Genomic DNA, 22,094 nt, shown 5'->3' on the forward strand with positions numbered 1-22,094 from the left:
TGGCCAATGAAATATGATCATTACAGCGTTTCAAGCTCTAAATCGAACACAACCCAGCCACACAGCCAACGCTCCACAAAATAAACTAAATATTGCATACTTATTGCGACACTTTTGTTATAATATTGTGCAACGTGATATTGCGATAACGATATTGAGTCGATATATCATGCACCCCTGCAAACAGTGCACTAAAATATGTTTCTGAAAACATTTTAGGTGAACTAACCAATAAAATAACTACAATAAATCTTGGTTTATATTTGTTTTACAGCGTAATTTAAGTTCTGCCTGAGTTTGAGAGAGAACGAGAGAGAGACTTCTATACTCTTAGCCTGATTACTCTACCCGGCGCTTTGGAGCTGGGAGAGGAGCATGGAGATCTGGCACTGGGAAGATGGACGGAAGTTTACTATAGTTCATTGACAAGAACTTCCCACAGTATAATGATGCAAAGCAGGAATTATTTTTCTGACAATTTTTTAAAATTTTAATGTATTTTTTACCAATGCTTTAGCTAAAGATTTTCTGTTAATATGGTACCGCTGGCGCTACATCATATCCGTTTCCAGAAAATCCATGTTATGTTGTTTACAAAGTAAATAAATGTCAGACTGACTGACTGACATGTGATGTGCATTATTGTCTCATTATACACTGTCTCTGGAAGTGGATTATTCAACTTTTGTTTTTGTTAAAGAAGGAAAAGAAAATCGCAATACTCAATACTATCAAATCGCAATACTTCTAGAATTGCAATAAATTTAAATCGCAATAAAAATCCAAACGGCGCCCATTTATCGGGAAAGAATCGAATCGGGACAAAAGCCCTAACACAAAGCTGGTTGAAAACCGGCAAACTATCCTTTCTATTGGATGGAGTTTGTACAGTAACTAAATATAGAAGAAATATAAAGAAATAGCCCAGTTGTCAACTTGTGAACTAATTCAATTAAACCATTTTTAAAAATGCCTTTTTTTTTTTTTTTTTTAAAAAAATTTTTTTTTTTTTTTAAATTTTTTTTTTTTTTTTTTAAAAAAAATTTTTTTTTAAAAAAAAAAATTTTTCCTTTTTTTTTCTTCTAATAATTATATTTATTTTTTTTTTTTTTTTTTATTTTTTGTATGAATCCCAGGATACATCGTTTTCTTATATCACGGTTATCTGACCCCGATGATGTAGTAACTCAAGTACACAGCCTATGCAGTAAACAATGCCTCTTCATTATCATAAAACATTTTTTTCTGTTTTCTTGAAGTGACTAAGCCATGCGGCTGCCTTATATGGGGAAAATATCACACCAAACGCCATTCAAAATGCTGTCACTTTAACAATGTCCTACTTAAAAGGCAACGGTAGATACAAAATACTAGATCCATTTTATTAGGAGCCACTATTCTAGATAATACAACCATCCAAATGACTAAACTTAAAGAAATGGTCCCCACCACTCTCTACCTCTGCTTATTTACTACCACACAACATCATTGCTACTTGGTGCTTTAAATGTATGGAGAATTAAACCAAGGGATTAGGTTTAGTTTCAACATTGGAGGGGACAAATTATAACCGGGGGGTCTGGGCGTTCTAGCTGTGTCTGAAATCATTGGAAAACATATATTGGTAAGAAGTACAGCTGGATGTGAATATCCTATATCCGGATATTCGTTTGTTGGATAGGTGTTAGATTTTCAATTTTGGGATTTGAATATTCCCTTTTTGATTTGTTTTTCCTTCAATGCTGTAATTAAGTTTAGAGACAGATTCAACTTTTGGAGAATCGCAACCCTAAGAAGAGTTTCTACAGGTTTCACCAAGTCAAATGTAAGACTTTTTAAGACCCTTTTAAGACTCTTATGAATGAAATATAAGACCTTTATTACAACTTCAAGTAAGCCCGAAATTCTGTTCTTTCAAGCCAAGTATCTTTAAACTTGCACTTCCCCATTAACCTGACTCCGCCAGATGGATTGCTTCGCATTTGCTCGGCATATCCATCTGGGAACTTTCTGTTGGAGAACTTTTGGGAAGGGGCGAAAATCCTGGTTAGCTGATTGGATAAACCATCTGTCTATCACCTATGTTGGTGATAGACGTGCCAAATCAACCAATCAGATCAACAAAGCGTATGAAAATACAACCACAAGCCCCTGCTGCTGCAGGCAAAGCATAGCTCGTTAGCTCAGCAAGCAAGCAACATGTCGGTAAAGGATATTTGCCGTTTGTGCAACGAGAATTTACGAATAAAAGGCACCCTTTCAGGTTCCTGGTCCATATTCCAAAAGAAGGATCCAAGAGAAAAAAGCATTAGCGAGCAGCTAACAGAATTAGGGCTACCACTGGCTGAAAATACTGGTTAGCTGATTGGATAAACCATCTTTATATCACCACCTAAACCCACCTCAAAACCAACGCTGATTGGCCCGGTCGTTTGGCGAACGGCTCCAAATTTTCTATCTCAAGATGCCAGAGTGATCTGTGAGTGGAAAACTGGAGCCTGCGAGATCAGGATGGCATCACAAGGCTACTTCCCCATAGCTGAAGAATAAAATCTGTCTATAGGCTCGTTGGAGATGAACTGCACCTCGCCTGTAAAGTAGACGAGAGCAGGCGGCAGCAGCCGGGGGCGGTGACAAAAATCCGCTCTCAAGTCGGACAGTTCTCCATCTGATTCCAGCAGCCTTCAGGCTGAACAGGAAGTGACAGAAACACTGGTGGTCCGATTCCGATTTAATAAAATGTTATCAGACCTATATATCTGCTCCTACACAGTCTCCAGTTGATTTTATTATGACAGAGTAGCTGTCAAAATGCTCTACATGTGATCTGTTGCTGATTTTAATTAACAACAGACTGTAGATGATCCATAATCTGAACAGATTTAGTCTCTCTGACTTCTAAACATAACTATCAGCCTCACAGTATGTGTTCTGTACAGAATAAGCTTTTAAATCAGACAAATAGCAGTTAAAATCCCTCCGATTCAAAATCAATAAAAAGTTTATATAAAACGTCATCATGTTGAGTCGATTCTGAACCAATCAGCTGTTCGATCAGCTGAGAGGCCGGCGTTTCCCAGCATGCACTGGGTCCGCCTGCGTCCGCCTGGCTCTTGCAGTTGGTGAAAAGCAACTGCGCTACCTGTGTCTCATGCTGCGTTCATGCTAGGGATGGGCGATATAGACAATATGCAATATAAACGATACAAAATTGGCCTACGATAGAGATTTTAATTATATTGCACTATCGCGATAATTCATGTTGATGACGCAATCTACCCGCGAAGTTTAGAGCCACGAGCTGTAACCGGCTGAACGATATAACAAGGAGCTGGTAAAAGACCGAATCTTTTGATTATGTAACGGGGTGGTGCATAACTACCATGGAGCTTTACCTGACAATTACTATACGGACAATTGGAATCTTGGAGCGGTATTAGTAGGGTGCACGATATTTTTCCGATACCGATACCAAGGGCTTTTGTATGTCATACCAACACATAAAATTATAATAAACTGTATACTTCCACATCATACCTTCCTTTCATGTGAAGACACTAAAGGCACCAGACCTTCCTAACTAAACATTACTTTCCTAACTAAGACAAAATAACATAGATGTAATGTATTGAATTCTTATTTATTTGTTATTTAAAAAACAATTGTGCATTCAAATCGAAAATATAATGTAATCAAACTTCTTAAAATAAATTTAAATACATAATAATGGGCCATCAATAATGGGCCACCTTTATATAGGTTAATAATGGCTTATTATACTGTCAGGAGTACATAGAATATCACAAAAACATGTTAATGTCATCATGTTTACTAAAAGCTTTGATTAAGGGTTTGCTTGGCTCCACAACATTATACAATAACTTTGTATGAAGGGGAATGCATGAAACAGTTACAGAAGCTAAACTATTTGTATTGTGCAAACTGCAAAGTAGTAAAATAAACTCAAATCGAATGAATAGCCTACACATACAAACAACTTTAACACCGTTTCCCTTTCAAAACTAAATAGTTGTAAGCTAGCTAGTACTGTATAACCACTACCTTGGCCACAAGTAAGTTAGGTTGTAGTGTGGGACTGAACGTAGCTCCGCTGTCAGCCTCCTTCGCTGTTTGAATAACGTTAGTAGGTTGGCGGACGTATTTCAGCGAGGCGAGACATCTTAAATCCAGAGTTTTAATCATTGCTCGAACCCGTCTTTCTCAACGGTCTGTAGCGGGACCGGAGGTGGATTGCGTTCATAACGTTGCTCCGCTGCATGCTTGAAGTGACAGGTCTCTAACGTTAGCGCAGTAACGTTAGCACGGCCGAGTAACGTTAGAGCGACGGGCAACAACCGTGGCTAAATTATGTCCGATTTGTTAGAAAGAAAAAAAACTTGGGAACAACAGACGGCTCCTCTCTTGAGCACATGTTGTTCTGGTGTATCTCCGGTCTTTCTTCATCCTCTAGCTCACTTTCTTCTAGGTTCTTGTGCAGTAGCGACCGTAGCCTCTCCCAGCTTAACAGACAGACAGTTATGCTACCTGGCTAGCAGCTGTAATGTTACCCAGCATGCCATTCGGTGGTGTAGCTACATTTGTAAATGTAAAATTATTAGTGTTAGAAACTGTTTAAGTCTCAAATTGTTATATGCTTTGGTGTTTTATCCTTTTAAGAGAGTTAGTTGTGGGTTATTAATTGTTGTGTTATAAAGTGAATACCATGAGTGAGAAGGGTACGCAGTTAACAGGGGCCCCGGTGCTGCGACGGAGTATAAAAAAAACTGGCCCGTGGATCTGTTAATTTTTCCGATCCACCGATCCAGCTATTTTTGCAATATCGGGGCCGATATCCGATCCAAATATCGGATCGGTGCACCCCTAGTTTGCAGATCGCGTTTACTTCCCCCGCTGAACATACAGCCGCGGGTGTGCGTAGCGTGCAGCGCGGAGTGGGGACCAAAAATGTACCGGACGTTACCGGCCCCTGCCGTACGGGTTGAGCAGAGGCTGCACCGTTTGACCAGCAGGCAGCGGCGCCAGGCCACCGGATGGTGTTACTAACAACTTGCAATGTATAACTATTATCAGACTGGCCCACAGGGAAAAGTCCCGACTCTTCTGTGTGTCTGTCTGTCTGTCTGTCTGTCTGTCTGTCTGTCTGTCTGTCTGTCTGTCTGTCTGTCTGTCTGTCTGTCTGTCTGTCTGTCTGTCTGTCTGTGTGTGTGTGTGTGTGTGTGTGTGTGTGTGTTCAAATGCGTTACATTAGGCTGCAGGTAAGAAACTTTGTTTGAAATATGTTTTTATTTAAAGTATGTGTGCATCTTTGCCTAATACTGAAAGTATTTCCAGTACAGTGTCTGTTCCTTAACTAAACAGACACCAGTTTGTCCTGTTCTCTGCATCTTGGGTGGCATTTAAGAACCAAGGACTTAAACTAACTAAGTGTAGTGCCTTTTAGAATGGTTTGCAATAAAGAGAAGACACCCAATACTAAGCTTTTTCTTTGTCAAAGTCTCTGCAACTAGTGTACTTGAATTTTATTTATCTGCAACATTATGTTGTATAATTACAGTTTTGAACAATAAATGTTCTCAAAACTACATACTACGTTTCTTTCTCTTTAAAAAAAAAAAAAATACATTTAGCAGTTTGGTTTTCCTTAGGATCTATGTAACCTGGTCTGAAATGGTTCTATTATAATTTATATATATATATATATCGCGATATATATCGTTATCGCAAGAGGCTGCAATGTATATCGCAATATGGATTTTAGGCCATATCGCCCATCCCTAGTTCATGCCACCTGGGAATAACAGGCACCGCCCCCCTGGTTACGTTGTTTTTCCGACTGGCAGCGTTCACATGGTCGGGATGCGTGTTCTTCTTCTTCTGTTATATTGGCGTTTGGCATAACAACTTTTTGCATGACTGCCACCAACGGTTGGCCGTAGCCTAGAGCATCAGGTGGTGAAAACATGGAGGCCACAATAACAAAAAGATTTTCTGCTGTTTTCTTATGCGAGCATCCAAACAGCACATGGACAGGTGTTTGTTTGTGTTATCTGGAGGACAACCAACGGGAAAAGACACGGATAATGTGTTGTTTTTTTATACCTATTTATGAATAATTTTAAACATGATATGTCTGTGCATGTTTCTTGGCAGAGGCATTTGTCCACAAGAAACTGTTTATTATCATTGAAATAGGTTCAGTGAACCAAAGTCGCCTCCATCAAACGTCAGTGGTCAACAACGCGTCACCAACTGGGGAACTCGGTTATCAAAATCCAGCCCGAGTTTCCCACCTCTGATTCCCACAGGACGTTACGTGAATGGTGACGTTTTCACTCGTAAAAACGTTTTTCCGATGTCCATGAACGCACGGTCAGAACTGCGGCCGCCTTGGTCTCGTGAGATCATCGTTGCCCACGTGTGCATGACGTCAGGGCAAGTCGGGATCAAGTCGGACACAAATCTAACCGGCATGCATTGGGCGGCGATCGCCGGTGATCGATTCTGCGCAGATCTGGCTCATCTCGAACAAGCCTTATATTTGGACTAGCGAAAGAAAGAACTACAACAGTACAATAAAAAAGAAAGAGCATTAGAGGTAGCGTTGCATGGACGTTGTTTACAATTATTTAAGAGAACACTATACTTAAATTTAAGACTTTTTAAGGCCTAAAATTTTGATTTTGAAATATCAGAGCCTGTCTATGGAGAGCCTGTTCACTCCCTATCTCACTCCCTATTAGCCCCATTGTACCAACCCGGAATTTTCCAGAGTGGAAGTTCTCCCCTTATTAGACATTCTCTGGAAATATTAAACTTTTTAAGACCCCGCGAAAACCTTGTAAGAAGCAGCCCTAAGAAGGATAGAACATGTTTAAGCCCCTGAACGGTCATTTTTACCTCTTTTGGGGAGTGGGTTCTTTCATATTTTTAAAGGGGACAAATCTACCTCTTTTAAATATTTAAAATCTACGCCAATAATTAAACATACAAATATGGCGTGACTCGAATAAATAGCATTAGAATGTGCTTCTTACCAATGACAACAAAGCCTCCATCTACTTCCTTCTCGGGTGTGGACTTCTTTGAGTTGTTGCGGAGTCCAAGGAAACTGAACATGATTATCCTGTCAACGGAAGAAACCAAAGGTTAGAAATAGAGTCATAGCGACATGGGAGCTGCCGGTATTTAGCTATTTATTCAAGTTCGAGCGCCATTTTATTTGTTGTGGCGAGACTGATGTTTTAGTTACACTCAAAGTTCAACTGTTTAAGACAGAAAGGCTTCTCTGTAGGACTTCATGTAGCTATAGGTTTGTTCTCAAGGCGACGATAGGTTTGAAAGCCTGTTCTACATTTAAGCTACATAAGATAAATAAACGCTTCCTTCTTGAAGTTAATTGAACAATGAGCTTCTAAGCAATCACTTTAGTAAGTTAGTATTCATTTGAAATGAATCAGCATAGCTAACGTTAACTGTTTTCATCAACTGTATGCTCTTGACAATTACGGTCACGGTGGTTTCTTTCTGTTTGAAATGTCTCCCATAACTTAGTCATGTATTTTGACAGTCCAGATAAAAGTCATGCCTCTAGATCCAGTGGCTGAAGGTCTTACCGTCGTTGTGTCTCGTCATGAGGTTCAGACTTCGGCCATAAATTCAAACTCCTTTCGGTTCGTTTCAGCTTAGTACGGCCCCGCTAACTGTTAGTTGCGTTAAGCTATTGTTAAACCACAGGATATAATCTTCCGTCTGTCTGTACTTTTATCCGTGCAATATCAGAGATCATCCGCGTTATCATAACACTGTTATGTTATCACACCGACGTCACTGACCTCAATATGGTCCGCGTTCAACGATGGTGTGTCAGCAATATGTAGCGGAACTATTGACTGATGTTTCCGGGGAATAAAATGTTAGAGCACAGCGGATATGGCGTGATAAACGTCGGAAGCGTTCGATTTGTTTACCTGCGTTTGCCGTTATAACAAACCCCGTGGGTTTTCAATGGAAATGTTGATACCCCGCCCGTGTAGGCTTGCGTGTGATACAAAACTATCGAACTAAACATTTCCCGCGCGATATTGCTTTTTGTGGAGTTTAACAACGCCATAACAGCAAAAAACCGTAAAATGGCAGATATGGTGGGTATACTGGATGTCCCGAAATCCCGAGTAACCTGCGATATGTTGTCGCAGCACATAGGCAAACCGGTCTGCTTTGTTGGGCGTGTTGAAAAGGTAAGTGTTGCTTTAGCCAGTCGGAGTGAAAACAGTCGTTGTTGTAACAGTTGCAAGGCCGGCGTTGGCTAACTTGTCACGGCGAGCTGAACGTCGTTAACGTTACGTGTTTGTTTCCTGCTGTGCCAGGTTCACCCAACAGGAAAAACGTTCACCGTCTCGGATGGAGAAGGGAAGATCGCAACGGTTGAACTTGTGTGTGTTGTGAGTAGACTGACGTTACACTTCTTGAATCTGTCGTATTCTAATTCATGAATTGCTGGTAACGTTAAGTTTTCTGGTGGACTGGAGTTATTTGTCTTTGTTACATCATTAAAATGATTTGCCAGTTAATCCTCGTTCTGTAGAAACATTAGGCAACATCCTCCAATGACGTCATAGACCCTTCATGTCCCCTTTGTTTCTGCCCCATAGTGTGTCAGCTTGGTCACAAACTAGAGGGCAACATGACTGCAGTCAAGCCAGCCTCCACTTCAAAATGAGCGGTCAAACTAGCCACCCCTATATTTCGCGGTGCGCGTATACACTTGCTATTACGGTGAAACTAAAAAGAGGAAATTTTCTGACGAAGGCAATTTCCCATTCATTTATTCTGTCTGCCTGTCTGTCTATCTGCCTGCCTGTCTGTCTGTCTGTCTGTCAGAAAGAAGGAAAGAAAGATTTTAGCACACCTCACAACCTCTGTGACAACTGCATGATATGCTGAATTCCAAAATAAGAGCCCCCCCAAAACTCAAAGTCCTAGCTTCCACAGACCAATTTCACCTCAGCTGGAGAGGACTCCTTCAATAATGTGTGATATAAATGTTTCAGGACATTCTGATGTGTTTTCTCCAAAATAAGAGCCCCCAAAACTCATATAACACTGTTTTGTTTACACATTCAGAAAGTTATAAAAATAAAGTCCTAGCTTCCACAGACCAATTTCACCTCAGATGGAGAGGACTCCTTCTCAATGTGTGATCTACAATGTTTCAGGACATTCTGATGTTGTTTTCCAAAAATAAGAGCCCCCAAAGCTCATATATAACGCTGTTTTGTCTACACATTCAGATAGTTATAAAAATAAAGTCCTAGCTTCCACAGACCAATTTCACCTCAGATGGAGAGGACTCCTTCTCAATGTGTGATCTACAATGTTTCAGGACATTCTGATTTGTTTTCCATAATTAAGAGCCTACAAAACTCATATATTAGCTGTTTTGTCCATACATTCAGAAAATCATAAAAATAAAATTCTTCCCTCCCCTTTTTTCTCAGAAGACCTAGCTTCCTACTGACCACTACATTAAATTTATTCAATGATGTTGTTTCCCAAATAAGAGCCCCTCAAAGCTCAAATATTAGCTGTTTTGTCTACACATTAAAAAAAATCATGAAAATAAAAGTCCTAGCTTCCACAGACCAATTTCACCTCAGATGGAGAGGACTCCTTCTCAATGTGTGATATACAATGTTTCAGGACATTCTGATGTTGTTTTCCAAAATAAGAGCCCCCCAAAACTCATATATTAGCTGTTTTGTCCATACATTCAGAAAATCATAAAAATAAAGGTCCTAGCTTCCACTGACCAATTTCACCTCAGATGGAGAGGACACCTTCTCAAGGTGTGATCTACAATGTTTCAGGACATTCTGATGTACAGTTTCAAAATAAAAGCCTGTCAAAGTCTTGAATATGAGACAAATTAGATATGATTTTGGATTCAATTTAAAAGTAAACACCCTGTTATCAAACAATAAATCCACTTCAGGGTTATATTACACCGACCCGTGGTGTGACTCATTAAGTATCAAGACATTCTGATGTACAGTTTCAAAATAAAAGCCTGTCAAAGTCTCAAATATGAGGCATATTTAGGCTGGTGACAAATGGTCAAAAAGGGCTTTAGTTTTTGAGATACCCCCTACTGGAGGTAGAACTAAACCCAACAATGTTTTTCCTCATCCCTAGGGTCTCCCACATATGAAATTGATTCTTGGCTAAAGATATTTTACTGCTAAGATTGTTAAATTAACAGATATTGTTACACAACCCAAAACCAAAGAAGGACTAAAATATAGCCTGTCCATGGGAGTTAAGGCATCTAAACTAATGCAGATCAATCACACAAGCTCTGAGAGCTTTGAAACTTAGCATGTTTGTAGTCAGGAAGTTGCTTTACCTACTAGAAAAGACTGGATATGAATATCATGATGTATGGAATAAATAAAGACATACCTAAAATAGGCGTAACATGCAAAAAATTAATATCTATGCAGAATGTTTTCATTTACTTTGTGGTTACTTTGCCAGGGATTATAATAGAAACACATATGATTTCTTGTTGGAAAAGTGGGGTTGTGCTTAATCCAGCAATACCAAATGTGTAAATATAGCATGACAAATCAGGGTGTTCTTTCACTCAATGTATGATGTGTCTAAAATGAAAGAAGATGGAACACTGACATAATTTAGTCTCAAGTCCAAAGCCCATTATCAGTGGTATCATATGGCACCTTGTACTATATAGTCCATATGGAAACAAAGATTGAAATCGAAAGATAACACCTTACCATTGCACAAACAGGAGACCAGGATTCAGGATTGCAGTTTGACCTTAATGAGCCTTTTAATAAAACTATAATTTAACACAATACAAATTAAATGACTGTCTTAAACAAACAAATGGCAATCTAACAAAATAAACACTGTGAGGGGGAATGACCCCCTCATCACTGAATCTCAAGCTCTTTCTAGCAGCAACCATTTGGAACATGAACTGCTTTTGGTAGTCATTCTGGGGGTTAGGCCATCTCCAGTGGCCACTTTGGGGAGGTCAGCTCCCCATGATGTTACCACTGCAACACACCACTGTCACTCATCCACATTGTCATCAGTGACAAAGTGGGTCATATTTGGATAGCCTGGGAAAGGGCAAGAGCAAGACTCTGTGCAGGTCAAGCCCACTGAAAGACACTGGCATTTGGTAGCATCGTTGCAGTTTCCGTCTTTACAGTATAGTAGTGGGTGATGTCTCTAACTTCTTTAGGTGCTGGTGTCTTCTGTAACATCACAGGTTCAATGCACCCATCTTCTTTGAGCCTTCATCCTCCAACTGGGTTCCAGAGAAGAGGTTTGACCAGGTGGCTGTGACGCCACACTGCTGTTTGGTACAAGGCTCTCAGCACTTGTTGGCCCAGTACTGGCGATGTAGGTGCTGACAAAGCTACATACAGGGATATTCTTGAGCAAAACCTGTAACACTGTGCGGATTTGAGGCTAGGACGGAGGTTCACCTTCCAGCAGGACAATGACCCCAAACACACCTCAATCCAATAGAAAATCTGTGGTCAGACTTAAAGATTGCTGTTCACAGGCCAAACCATCCAACTTGAAGGAGCTGGAGCAGTTTTGCAAGGAGGAATGGGATGATGTAGATGTGGCAAGCTCATAGAGACTTATCCAAAGCAATTTAGAGCTGTGATTCCCGCAAAAGGTGGCTCTACAAAGTATTGACTTTAGGGGGTGAATAGTTATGCACATTGACCTTTTCTGTTTTTTATTTCTAAAAAATAATTTTATGTATATTTTCCCCATTTCACTTCACCAACTTAGACTATTGTGTTTTGATTCATCACATAACATTCAGATAAAAAAACAACATTTAACTAAAGCCTCTAATGTAACAAAATAGGTAAAAAGCCAAGGGGGTGAATACTCTTTGCAAGGCACTGTACATGCAATACACCTTGCACAGTCACATTCTTGTCTAATTGTTGAATGTGATGATACAGATGTAATAGTTTTGCTGCTATACTATTCAAGCAAAGGGATGTTTGGATCCTCAGCAGTGTTTATGCACTTCGGGACATGGCCTTAAGGAAAGATTTGTCCCTAGTTGATCGCTCAGAAGCTTGGAGCAGTGCTTTGTGATTATTTACCTGCATGACACGTCCTCACAGGTTGTAACACCACCAGCAGTTTGTACAGAATTGGGAAGGCCACTGCCCTCACAAGACTGAAGACCCATCTTTGTAAGTTACAGGCAATTACTAAATGTGGACTCTCTGGTAGCCTGGAAGAGGCTTTGCCTGTGGCAAGAAGGTATGCCCTCCTTCTGTATGGCCAAAAGAAAAAGTTGGATGGACATCCAACCTGGATGTGCTGAGGTACAGATTAGCATCTACCAGAGATTCGTCAGCAGCAAATCTACCCCCAACAGAAGATGCTTTCCAGCATGTCTTCATGCTTTCCAGCTTTCCAGAATGTCTTGATACTTACTGGGTCACACTATGGGGTCGTGTACTATAACCCTCAAGTGGAATTATTCTTTGATAACAGGGCGTTTCCTTTTAAAGTGAATCCAACATCATGCAATTAGTCTCATATTTGACATTTTGACAGGCTTTTATTTTGAAACTACACATCAGAATGTCTTGATACTTAATGGGTCACAGGGGTACTATAACCCTCAAGTGGAAATAGTCTGTGATAACGGGGCGCTTCCTTTTAAATTGAATCCAAAGTCATATGTTCTATTTGAGACTTTGACAGGTTTTTATTTTGAAACTATACATCAGAATGTCTTGATACTTAATGGGTCACACCAAGGGTCCGTGTACTACACAACCCTCAAGTGGAATTAGTCTGTGGTAACAGGGCGTTTCCTTTTGAAGTGAATCCAAAATCATATCTAATTTGTCTAACTGTAAATCAGAATGTTCTGAAACATTGTAGATCACACCTTAAGAAGGTGTCCTCTCCATCTGATGTGAAATTGGTCTGTGGAAGCTAGGACTTTTATTTTTATAATTTTCTGAATGTATGGACAAAACAGCATATATATGAGTTTTGGGGGGCTCTTATTTTGGAAAACATCAGAATGTCCTGAAACATTGTAGATCACACCTTGAGAAGGTGTCCTCTCCATCTGATGTGAAATTGGTCTGTGGAAGCTAGGACTTTTATTTTTATGATTTTCTGAATGTATGGACAAAACAGCTAATATATGAGTTTTGGGGGGCTCTTATTTTGGAAAACAACATCAGAATGTCCTGAAACATTGTAGATCACACCTTGAGAAGGTGTCCTCTCCATCTGATGTGAAATTGGTCTGTGGAAGCTAGGACTTTTATTTTTATAATTTTCTGAATGTATGGACAAAACAGCATATATATGAGTTTTGGGGGGCTCTTATTTTGGAAAACAACATCAGAATGTCCTGAAACATTGTAGATCACACCTTGAGAAGGTGTCCTCTCCATCTGATGTGAAATTGGTCTGTGGAAGCTAGGACTTTTATTTTTATGATTTTCTGAATGTATGGACAAAACAGCTAATATATGAGTTTTGGGGGCTCTTATTTTGGAAAACAACATCAGAATGTCCTGAAACATTGTAGATCACACCTTGAGAAGGTGTCCTCTCCATCTGATGTGAAATTGGTCTGTGGAAGCTAGGACTTTTATTTTTATGATTTTCTGAATGTATGGACAAAACAGCTAATATATGAGTTTTGGGGGGCTCTTATTTTTGGAAAACAACATCAGAATGTCCCGAAACATTGTAATTGACACCTTGAGAAGGTGTCCTCTCCATCTGATGTGAAATTGGTCTGTGGAAGCTAGGACTTTTATTTTTATGATTTTCTGAATGTATGGACAAAACAGCTAATATATGAGTTTTGGGGGGCTCTTATTTTGGAAAACAACATCAGAATGTCCTGAAACATTGTAGATCACACCTTGAGAAGGTGTCCTCTCCATCTGATGTGAAATTGGTCTGTGGAAGCTAGGACTTTTATTTTTATGATTTTCTGAATGTATGGACAAAACAGCTAATATATGAGTTTTGGGGGGGCTCTTATTTTGGAAATCAACATCAGAATGTCCTGAAACATTGTAGTTGACACCTTGAGAAGGTGTCCTCTCCATCTGAGGTGAAATTGGTCTGTGGAAGCTAGGACTTTTATTTTTATAATTTTCTGAATGTGTAGACAAAACAACAAGTATATGAGTTTTTGGGGGCTCTTATTTTGGAATTCAGCATATCATGCAATGACAGGTTGTGAGGTGTGCTAAAAATCTTTCTTTCTCTCTTTCTGACAGACAGACAGACAGACAGACAGACAGACAGACAGGCAGGCAGACAGAATAAATGAATGGGAAATTGCCTTCGTCGGAAAATTCCCTGTTTTTAGTTTTGACGGTCTCACCGTAATAGCAAGTGTATACGCACCGCGAAATATAGGGGTGGCTAGTTTGACCGCTCATTTTGAAGTGGAGGCTGGCTTGACCGCAGTGCAACATGGGAATGCAGTGTGTTTCCTCTATGGTGATTTTGTAGTTGCGGCCCACCACGGCAACATTTTTGCCACCACGGTATCAGAAATAGGGCTATACAAAAGATGTAGTTACGGTTGCCTTTTAAATTATCCTGCCGAAATAATGCACCCCCCACATTGCAATTTAACAACAAGGAGAACTATTCAGAGGTTATTGGGCCCGTCCAGTTTAACTCCACATACTGTTGTGTCGATGGAGTTCAAAACGTTAGCTTTCTTCCGGGTCGACTATTAAACAAACAGCTCCACCAAAATCTAGGCGTGGTACGGTTCACAAAACCTTCGGTTCGTATCAGGTTTTAGGGTCGCGGGTTTTCGGTTCTGTACGGTTCTTGTTATTTTTTTTTTTTAATCTTTAACACCCAGAAATATACTTCAGCATATTATTTATATTTATATATATATATATATATATATAGCTTAATTATCCACAATTTAGGATACAGTATTAAATAATGATATAGTTATATCATGTAATCATGCACAAACTGAATTGGACTTGACTTTAAGCCCATTATTGGGACCATCTCTGAGGAAAGCTAGCTGAGATTTTGATACAGCAAGAGGGAAGACATTGATGATTTCAACATGCTTTTCATTTATTTGGCAAAAAAATGGAGAATGTGTATTGCCATCTACAGGAACTTATGTGCAAATTATGTGAAATATTACAGAATATCAATTGAAATAACTTGCATTTATTAAACTGCCAACTTCAGTGTAGTTCTTACAAAAATGTTATCCTTTTTAAAAGAAAACTCTTAAAGCTCCGTCTTTTGAATAAGTCAGAATACTTAAACAAAAAATATTTCTTCTACTGGAGGACAACAGGACGACACATTGTGCAGCTAACCGTCCACACACCAAACAACAACCAAATTTGAGCATCTACTTACCCCCTACCAAAACACACTCGGTCTAAGTGTGGTGTTCGAAACCTTAAAAAAAACTACTAAAACACAAATAAAAACAAAAATATATTAGCTATTAGCCAGATGGGAGTCTCTCGTGTTGTATATAAGTCATAGAGTTTAGCATTTGTTTTTCCTTTTGATAATCCCAGATGCTCGATTGAGCAGTAGCGCCAAGATCGAAAAGTGGCTGATGGTCAGCCACTGTGATACACAACGTTAGGCATCCCCTGGCGGCACATGCGGCTCACTACAGTGGCCTTTCCCCGTGGATAGTCTCGCATTGCCTGACCTTCCTCCACAGCGCTGCGGAGGAAGGTCTGGCTAGTCCACACAGCATTCCTGGGTGGGAGAAAAATGTGCTCTGGTTTGTTGGCATTTCTCTGCAAAATAGCCTCGGGAAGGAACTTGTTTTGGTGGAACGTGTGCAGGTAGGGAGACAAGCTCCGGAATGAAAATGGCTGTCAAGAGTGTGGAGTAGGGCTGAACGATTTTTTTAAATAATCTAATTGCGATTTTTTTTTCTAAAATGTTGCGGTTGCGATTCAATATGCGATTATTTTTTAAGCTCTTTGTCTTCTGTATTATTCAACAAAAACTAGCAATAAATCATTGTATAGTGTGAACAACACAAGATAAGATGAAACAAACTGTTCTTTCCTGGAGGCCAGGCCTGGATGTGATGATGAAATTAGGTGATGCATGAATTTATATGAATTACATCTTTTATTGAACTACCGTACTTCAATCCCAGTAGTATACTGAGCACTGACCAAGCCTGGTGGAAACATTCATATGAAAGTCAGAAAGAAATCACACTAAAGTGCAGATTGCAGAAATATAAAAACAAATGTGGCTTTACCACACTTAGTAGTATTTAGATTATTTAATTATTTACATCCACATATGTAAATATGTGGATTACACTTTTTAAACACTGTCTTTGAACTTTACTAGACAGTTAAATAAGTAAAAATATATACATCGGTGTATTTTCTTTTACAGCGCGCAGAGAGGAGCTGCCTCCAGCCCCTCCCTCCCTCATGAAGTTGCGTGCCGTGTGCCTGACAGCGTCAACGACGCTGCACTAGCTCAGAGAGGCTATCATTACGTTAGCAGTAGCATGCAGGTGTTGCCGTGGGATTAACTGTACTAATAAAACAGTTGAAACAACGTGGCCACGCTGCTGTGAAAGCTCCCCGAATGTCATTTATCAGAGTCTGGTTGTTACCCCTCTCCGCGGCAGTCTCCTCCGCTCCATATCTTTATAACGGAGCTAACCGCTAACTGGAGCTAACAGCTAATCAGAGCTAATCGTTGCTAACCGAGCCTTCAGTTCTACGTTCCTGTATTCATTAACTGCATGTATGGACTAAGCCCGAATCAAATCCTTACAAGTTTTAAACAACTCAGAGTTGTTTGAATGACAGAAATCAGGTCAAGGTACGGCATAGCATTAGCGTGCTAAGTTGATGCTTTCTCTGCGGAGTGCAGACTGATTTGCTCTCTCTCGCGTTTTAACATATCGCGATATTATTGCAAATGCAATTAATCGTTCAGCCCTAGTGTGGAGGATATTTCCCGAATCGACCAGAGTTTAGAATACCAACACAAAGAAAGTGTCAGGTGAGGGACATCTGGCCGAAAATGAGGGACATCCGGCGGAACCTCCGGCGGCACCGGAACTATCCCGTAACTGAAACCTCGTTGATATAGACAAGCCAGTGGCTGATGGCTCCCACTGTGGTACAGCGGCATAAACCGATCCCCTGGCGGCGCTGGCCGCTCACTACAGCGCCATTTGCTGGTCGTCAGAGTGGCGTGCCGCTTGTGTTCCACCGGCACAGCGTTTAACGGCAGGTGGAAGTGGTAACGTTTGGTAGCGCTCAGTGACAAACGGTAAAGTCCTTTCATGTAACGTGTTCAATTTGCTCAAAAGCCCGCCGCACTTCCTGGGGGCCTGGTTTCACCGTACTGAGTAGGGGTCAGCCGATACCGATTAGTTGTTAATGAAATCGATATTTGGATCCAATATGCATTTACAGTGAATATGAAAATCTTTAAATCAAAATTAAGATTTTGGAATGTTACATACTCCAACTCACATAATCCCCAGTAACAGTCAGATAGTGTTGGGGGTGGGGGGACATTAAGTCAGACTCCGTGGGGAGTGAAACTGAAGCAGAGGGACAGACACAGAGCTGTAGTCGAGCCAAAGTGGACCACTTTTAATTCATTAACTTTATCAGTTATCAGGCAAATAAAACGCTGATAGAGATAATCTGCAGACTGCCAAAAAACGGCCTGATAATCTGTCTATCCCTAATTCTGAGGGTTGACTTGGGACATGCAGCGTAGCACAGTTACTGAATCTCTGTCTGCACACTAAATATCAAATATCAGTCCTCCTTCTGGGGGCTGTGAATGGAATATGCCTAGTCCTGTTTACAGTACAAAGTACTGCTAGAAGTGGATTTACACGTGTACTTTAACTCTTGCCCTGTTCCCCTCCTTTCCAGTAGTGTGCAGTCGTATGTTTAATGGGTTTTGTGTTAAACTGAGCAATATGAGAATACATTCTCATAGCAAAGTTGATAGCAAATGCCAAAGTTGATGGCTGTTTATAAAATATGATACGTTGTTGCAGATTAAACGGGATACAAAATGGTTCAAATTAGCTTCACTTCAACTAGCTACAATATTCAAATGATCGGTTACACTTTACTTGAAGGTATCTACATAAGAGTGACATGAAAACTTCAGGCCACTTACGTAGGCTACGGAGAAAGCTGCGTGGAGCCTCCGCAGGACCATAAAAAGGCCTTTAGGGTTCATGTGTCATATGCAGTGTTATATATGTTGGTCATCTTACTTTAAAAAAGTAATTAGTTACAAATTACTTCTCCCAAAAAGTAATTGAGTTAGTAACTCAGTTACCACATTGTAAAAGTAATTAGTTACTCAGCAAAGTAACTGACATCTTTAACGTCAAAGAAAGAAAAATGGAGCGTTGCTTGTTTTAACAGAGTGGCTCCGTCTCCTTCGCTGGAGCTCACGCTAGCTGCATTTGGGCTGGGGGTTATTATGGGGTTGGGTTAGCAGCAACAAGTGTTGTGTTAGCATGTGTGGATGTGAGGTGATCATAAGATTGGAGTTGCTTGAGGCAGACGTGGATAAAGTCTTTTTTCCTGGGCATAGCGTGCGTGTTACATAACATTTTTGCCTTTAATTTCAATGAGTGAGAAGTAGTGCCGCTACTTCCAGTTTGAGAACGCTACCTTTGAATTTCCCTGGCCCGTCGCCATTGTCGCTGTCTTGTGTTTAGTGGTAGTCCCCCCACACACACACACACACACACACACACACTCCAGGCAGCTGATGTGCAGCCAAAGCCTGACAGCTCGCGCTTCATTCAACCAAATTGTAGTAACGCGCCACTTTACATTCTCAGTAACGATAACGCCGTTGCAACGATGAGAAAAGTAATTAATTAGATTACTCCGTTATAAAAATAACGCCGTTATACTTAAACGCCGTTACTCCCAACACTGGTCATATGTCACTCTTATGTAGATACCTTCAAGTAAAGTCTTACCAAATGCTTCTCACTAGAGCTGAGCCATATGAAGACAATCAAATATCACAATATTTTTAACCAAATACCTCTATCAATATTGTAGGGTTAACAGTTGGTGCTTTCACTAAATATTTACTAAATTATCATAATACTCCATTATCATAATATCCATATATTGCTCAGCCCTACTGTTGGTGTCAGTAGCAATAAACCAGTAATATCATTTGACAGAACCACATAATGAATACTTGATACTTGAAGTACATTTAGCTACCTCTGATGTAGAAGTGGTAACAGAGTTCCAGTGTGGTATTACTACTTTATTCTTTTTGTAAGATCTGAACATTTCTGCCACTGATCTATAGCGTGTGTTGTGTGCTTAAAGTGTAGCCCATGACTAGAGGTGGGAAGTCACAAATTACAATTACTCATGTTACTGTACGTGAGTAGTGTTTTTGTGAACTGTAAGATATTTTAAATATCCACAATAAATTAACAAAACAACCAAAAACGATAAATAAAATGGACTCTCAGTCTCTGTTAACAAAAAATAAAAACCAAAAACAATAAATAAAATTGAACTTTTTCCGGGCCGCAATAATTTGCATTTTTAAAAACTTAAAAACTTTTTTATTTATCATGTGATTATTTGATTTATTGCATATTGCGACCTGCCTAATTATAACTAATTATATTTTTTTCTATTTCTTACAGTATTTTCTATAGTACTATGGTCTTCTTAATGTGTATTTGTGTTATTCTGATGTGTGTACATTTTGTTCTTTTGAGCTGCTGAATTTCCCCAGTGTGGGATTAATAGTCTGTCTTATCTTAAATCCCGTTGTATTCGCCCCACCCCCCCACCCCCTTCCGCAGCTTGACGAGGAGCTGAGCGGTGTTGTGGAGGTCATCGGCATGGTGACCAACAAAGGAGCCATAATGGCCAGCACGTACAACATGCTGCGAGAGGACAAGGGCATTCCTTTTGGTAGGTCTTCTTTCTTATCCCTTCCACCAGAGACCTCACCACACCAGGTCATCACAATACTTCGGTCACCACACCGTGTTATTGTGATTTCAAACATATTGCAATATTCTGCGATGTATTGCAATTTATTACCTTTTTTTTCCAACTTTTCAAATGATGTCCCCAAAAGGAAACTTTGTCAACATCTGTTTTATGTAAAAAGCTAAATGTCTCTGTTTGTTCATTTCACTTCAATGTTCCTGCTGCAGAATGGGATAGTCAAGCAGACAGACTGACCAACATGTACTGTATATAATAAAAGATGCATACCTGATCAGTGCTGGTTTACAGTATGTTGTGTCCATTGATTTCCACACACACACACAAAAATTTAGAGCTGTATGCTGAAGCCCTGAAAGTCATCAATGAGTTCCCCCAGTACTACCCTTTTGAAGTGGCTGCAAGTGGATGAGGCTCCCCAGGTCAACATGTGGCCACTAAAGATTCTCTTCGTTCACTGGCCATTGTTTGTTTCATGTGGCCCTGTTTTGTTGAGTAAAAATTTGATTTGTACAAAAGAAAATCTGTAATATTAAGTCATTTTTGTTGGTAAAATAAAATGTGTAAAGACCAAATGAAGTGGAGTTTTATTTATTTTAAATGAGAATTTTTAGTGTGAAATTCTCAACTTTTTGTCGTCTGTGCAACTGTCCCTCTGTCATTCAGCTCAAAACTGAAATGCAGTTTTGCATGGAAGGGTCATCATGAACAAGAGGATTTATTACAGCAATCCAAAACTGTTTAAATATATGCATGTGAGTATAGTAAACCTATCCTACAAAGCTATAGTGTGTAGTTTCGGTCTCCCACATAATGGCAACAACACTGTCGGCGCGTCCACATGGTACAAGCCTTCACCCAGACGCTCATTAATATAGAGTTGGGTACTATTCTGCCATGCAAAGGCCAAAGGCTATAACTTGTTTTTGGGTAGAAAATGAGTTAATTATATTTTTGGGACATTTAAGACATCCTTTATCATGGGAATAAGCGTCTTGACTGAATTTCGTAGTTTTCTTTCGAGAAAATAAAGGGTTGTCTTAACATTCCCTTCCAAAAGCCAAGAAACCAAGGCAGAACACCGTAACACCAGTTACCGCTCTTTGGCTTTGTTTTGCAGCACTCAAATGGAGTCAGGGTACAGGATGGCAATAAGTAAATGGCTAGAACTCCTCTTAAATCACCAAAAATATATGCCATGATCAACAGGTGTTACTGTAATGATTTTGTAAATGGTGATCAGCAACCAAACACTGATAATGTGGAAGTTACTGCCTTTTGCCTTGGCGTGACTTCTCACTTTTTGCAGCCAATACAAAGGCAGAGTACAGTCACTTAAAAATAGAGGTCAAAAGTCAAGTTTGAGCTCAAGAGTTTATATGTAGATAAATAGTATTACTAAAACATTTACATGCATTTGCCAGATTTCCAGTGGTCTACCTATAATTTATTTGTCTCTCTTTTGCCTTTGTGGGGCAGTAGATCTTTAAAGGTCCACTTCCTAGATTTCTAGGGTGCATCTCATGTTCTCTCTCCTGGCTCTGATTACCATAGCCATGGTCTTAGCTCAAATTATTGCCCGTGAAAACTCCTGTCCCCATTCAACCACAGAACCCAAGTCCTGAGTCAGGCTAGGCAGAGACCCAACAGCAGCTCCGTGATTAGTTGGTCATGGGCATATTTCACAGGGATAAAAAAGAAGGGAGGCAGATGGGAATCCAGGCGATTGATGCAAATGACAACGAACAATGGGGACAATAGCCCCCCCTGGGGAACACCAGCTGGTATTGCACAGGGACTCAACACAAGAACCCCACTTATCTAGACAGTCACTCAAGATAGCTCCTCACAATGAGACAGACATGTCAGCCAGTGCATGAAGCAATTAACAAGGTATGATTGTGTCCAAAGAACGAGACAAATCAACCAAACCAGCATAGACCCATTTTGGAATGGTTATTGAGTGCTTTGTACCAACATAGCAGGATCTGACAG

At 40.0% G+C, this 22,094-nt stretch overlaps 2 protein-coding genes across 2 annotated transcripts in view; one reads left to right on the plus strand and one right to left on the minus strand.

Annotated features, from left to right (window-relative positions):
• umad1 (UBAP1-MVB12-associated (UMA) domain containing 1) overlaps positions 1-7,705 on the minus strand; it is a 30,148-nt gene extending 22,443 nt beyond the window's left edge. Inside the window, exons 1-2 of the mRNA XM_039820990.1 lie at positions 7,635-7,705; positions 7,056-7,144 (exon numbers count right to left, since the gene is read on the minus strand). Of these exons, the coding sequence (XP_039676924.1) occupies positions 7,056-7,137 (82 nt within the window). The 5' untranslated portion in view covers positions 7,138-7,144; positions 7,635-7,705. The remainder of the gene's footprint in view (positions 1-7,055; positions 7,145-7,634) is intronic.
• Positions 7,706-8,008: 303 nt separating this feature from the next.
• On the plus strand, positions 8,009-20,674 carry rpa3 (replication protein A3). Its single transcript, XM_039820989.1, has 4 exons — positions 8,009-8,258; positions 8,388-8,462; positions 19,949-20,060; positions 20,429-20,674. The coding sequence occupies exons 1-4, from the start codon at positions 8,151-8,153 to the stop codon at positions 20,509-20,511; spliced, it is 378 nt and encodes a 125-aa protein (XP_039676923.1). The 5' UTR covers positions 8,009-8,150; the 3' UTR covers positions 20,512-20,674.
• The last annotated feature ends 1,420 nt before the right edge of the window (positions 20,675-22,094 follow it).

The sequence above is a fragment of the Perca fluviatilis genome, chromosome 13 (genome assembly GCF_010015445.1).
Source record: "Perca fluviatilis chromosome 13, GENO_Pfluv_1.0, whole genome shotgun sequence".
Lineage (NCBI taxonomy): Eukaryota > Metazoa > Chordata > Actinopteri > Perciformes > Percidae > Perca > Perca fluviatilis.

Excerpts from the sequence above, each read along its gene's own strand:
- rpa3 (XM_039820989.1), top strand. The coding sequence starts at position 8,151 with ATGGCAGATATGGTGGGTATACTGGATGTCCCGAAATCCCGAGTAACC. Across the intron at positions 8,259-8,387 it reads TTGTTGGGCGTGTTGAAAAG|GTTCACCCAACAGGAAAAAC; the intron begins GTAAGTGTTGCT and ends CTGCTGTGCCAG. Across the intron at positions 20,061-20,428 it reads GGACAAGGGCATTCCTTTTG|ATTTAGAGCTGTATGCTGAA; the intron begins GTAGGTCTTCTT and ends ACACACACAAAA.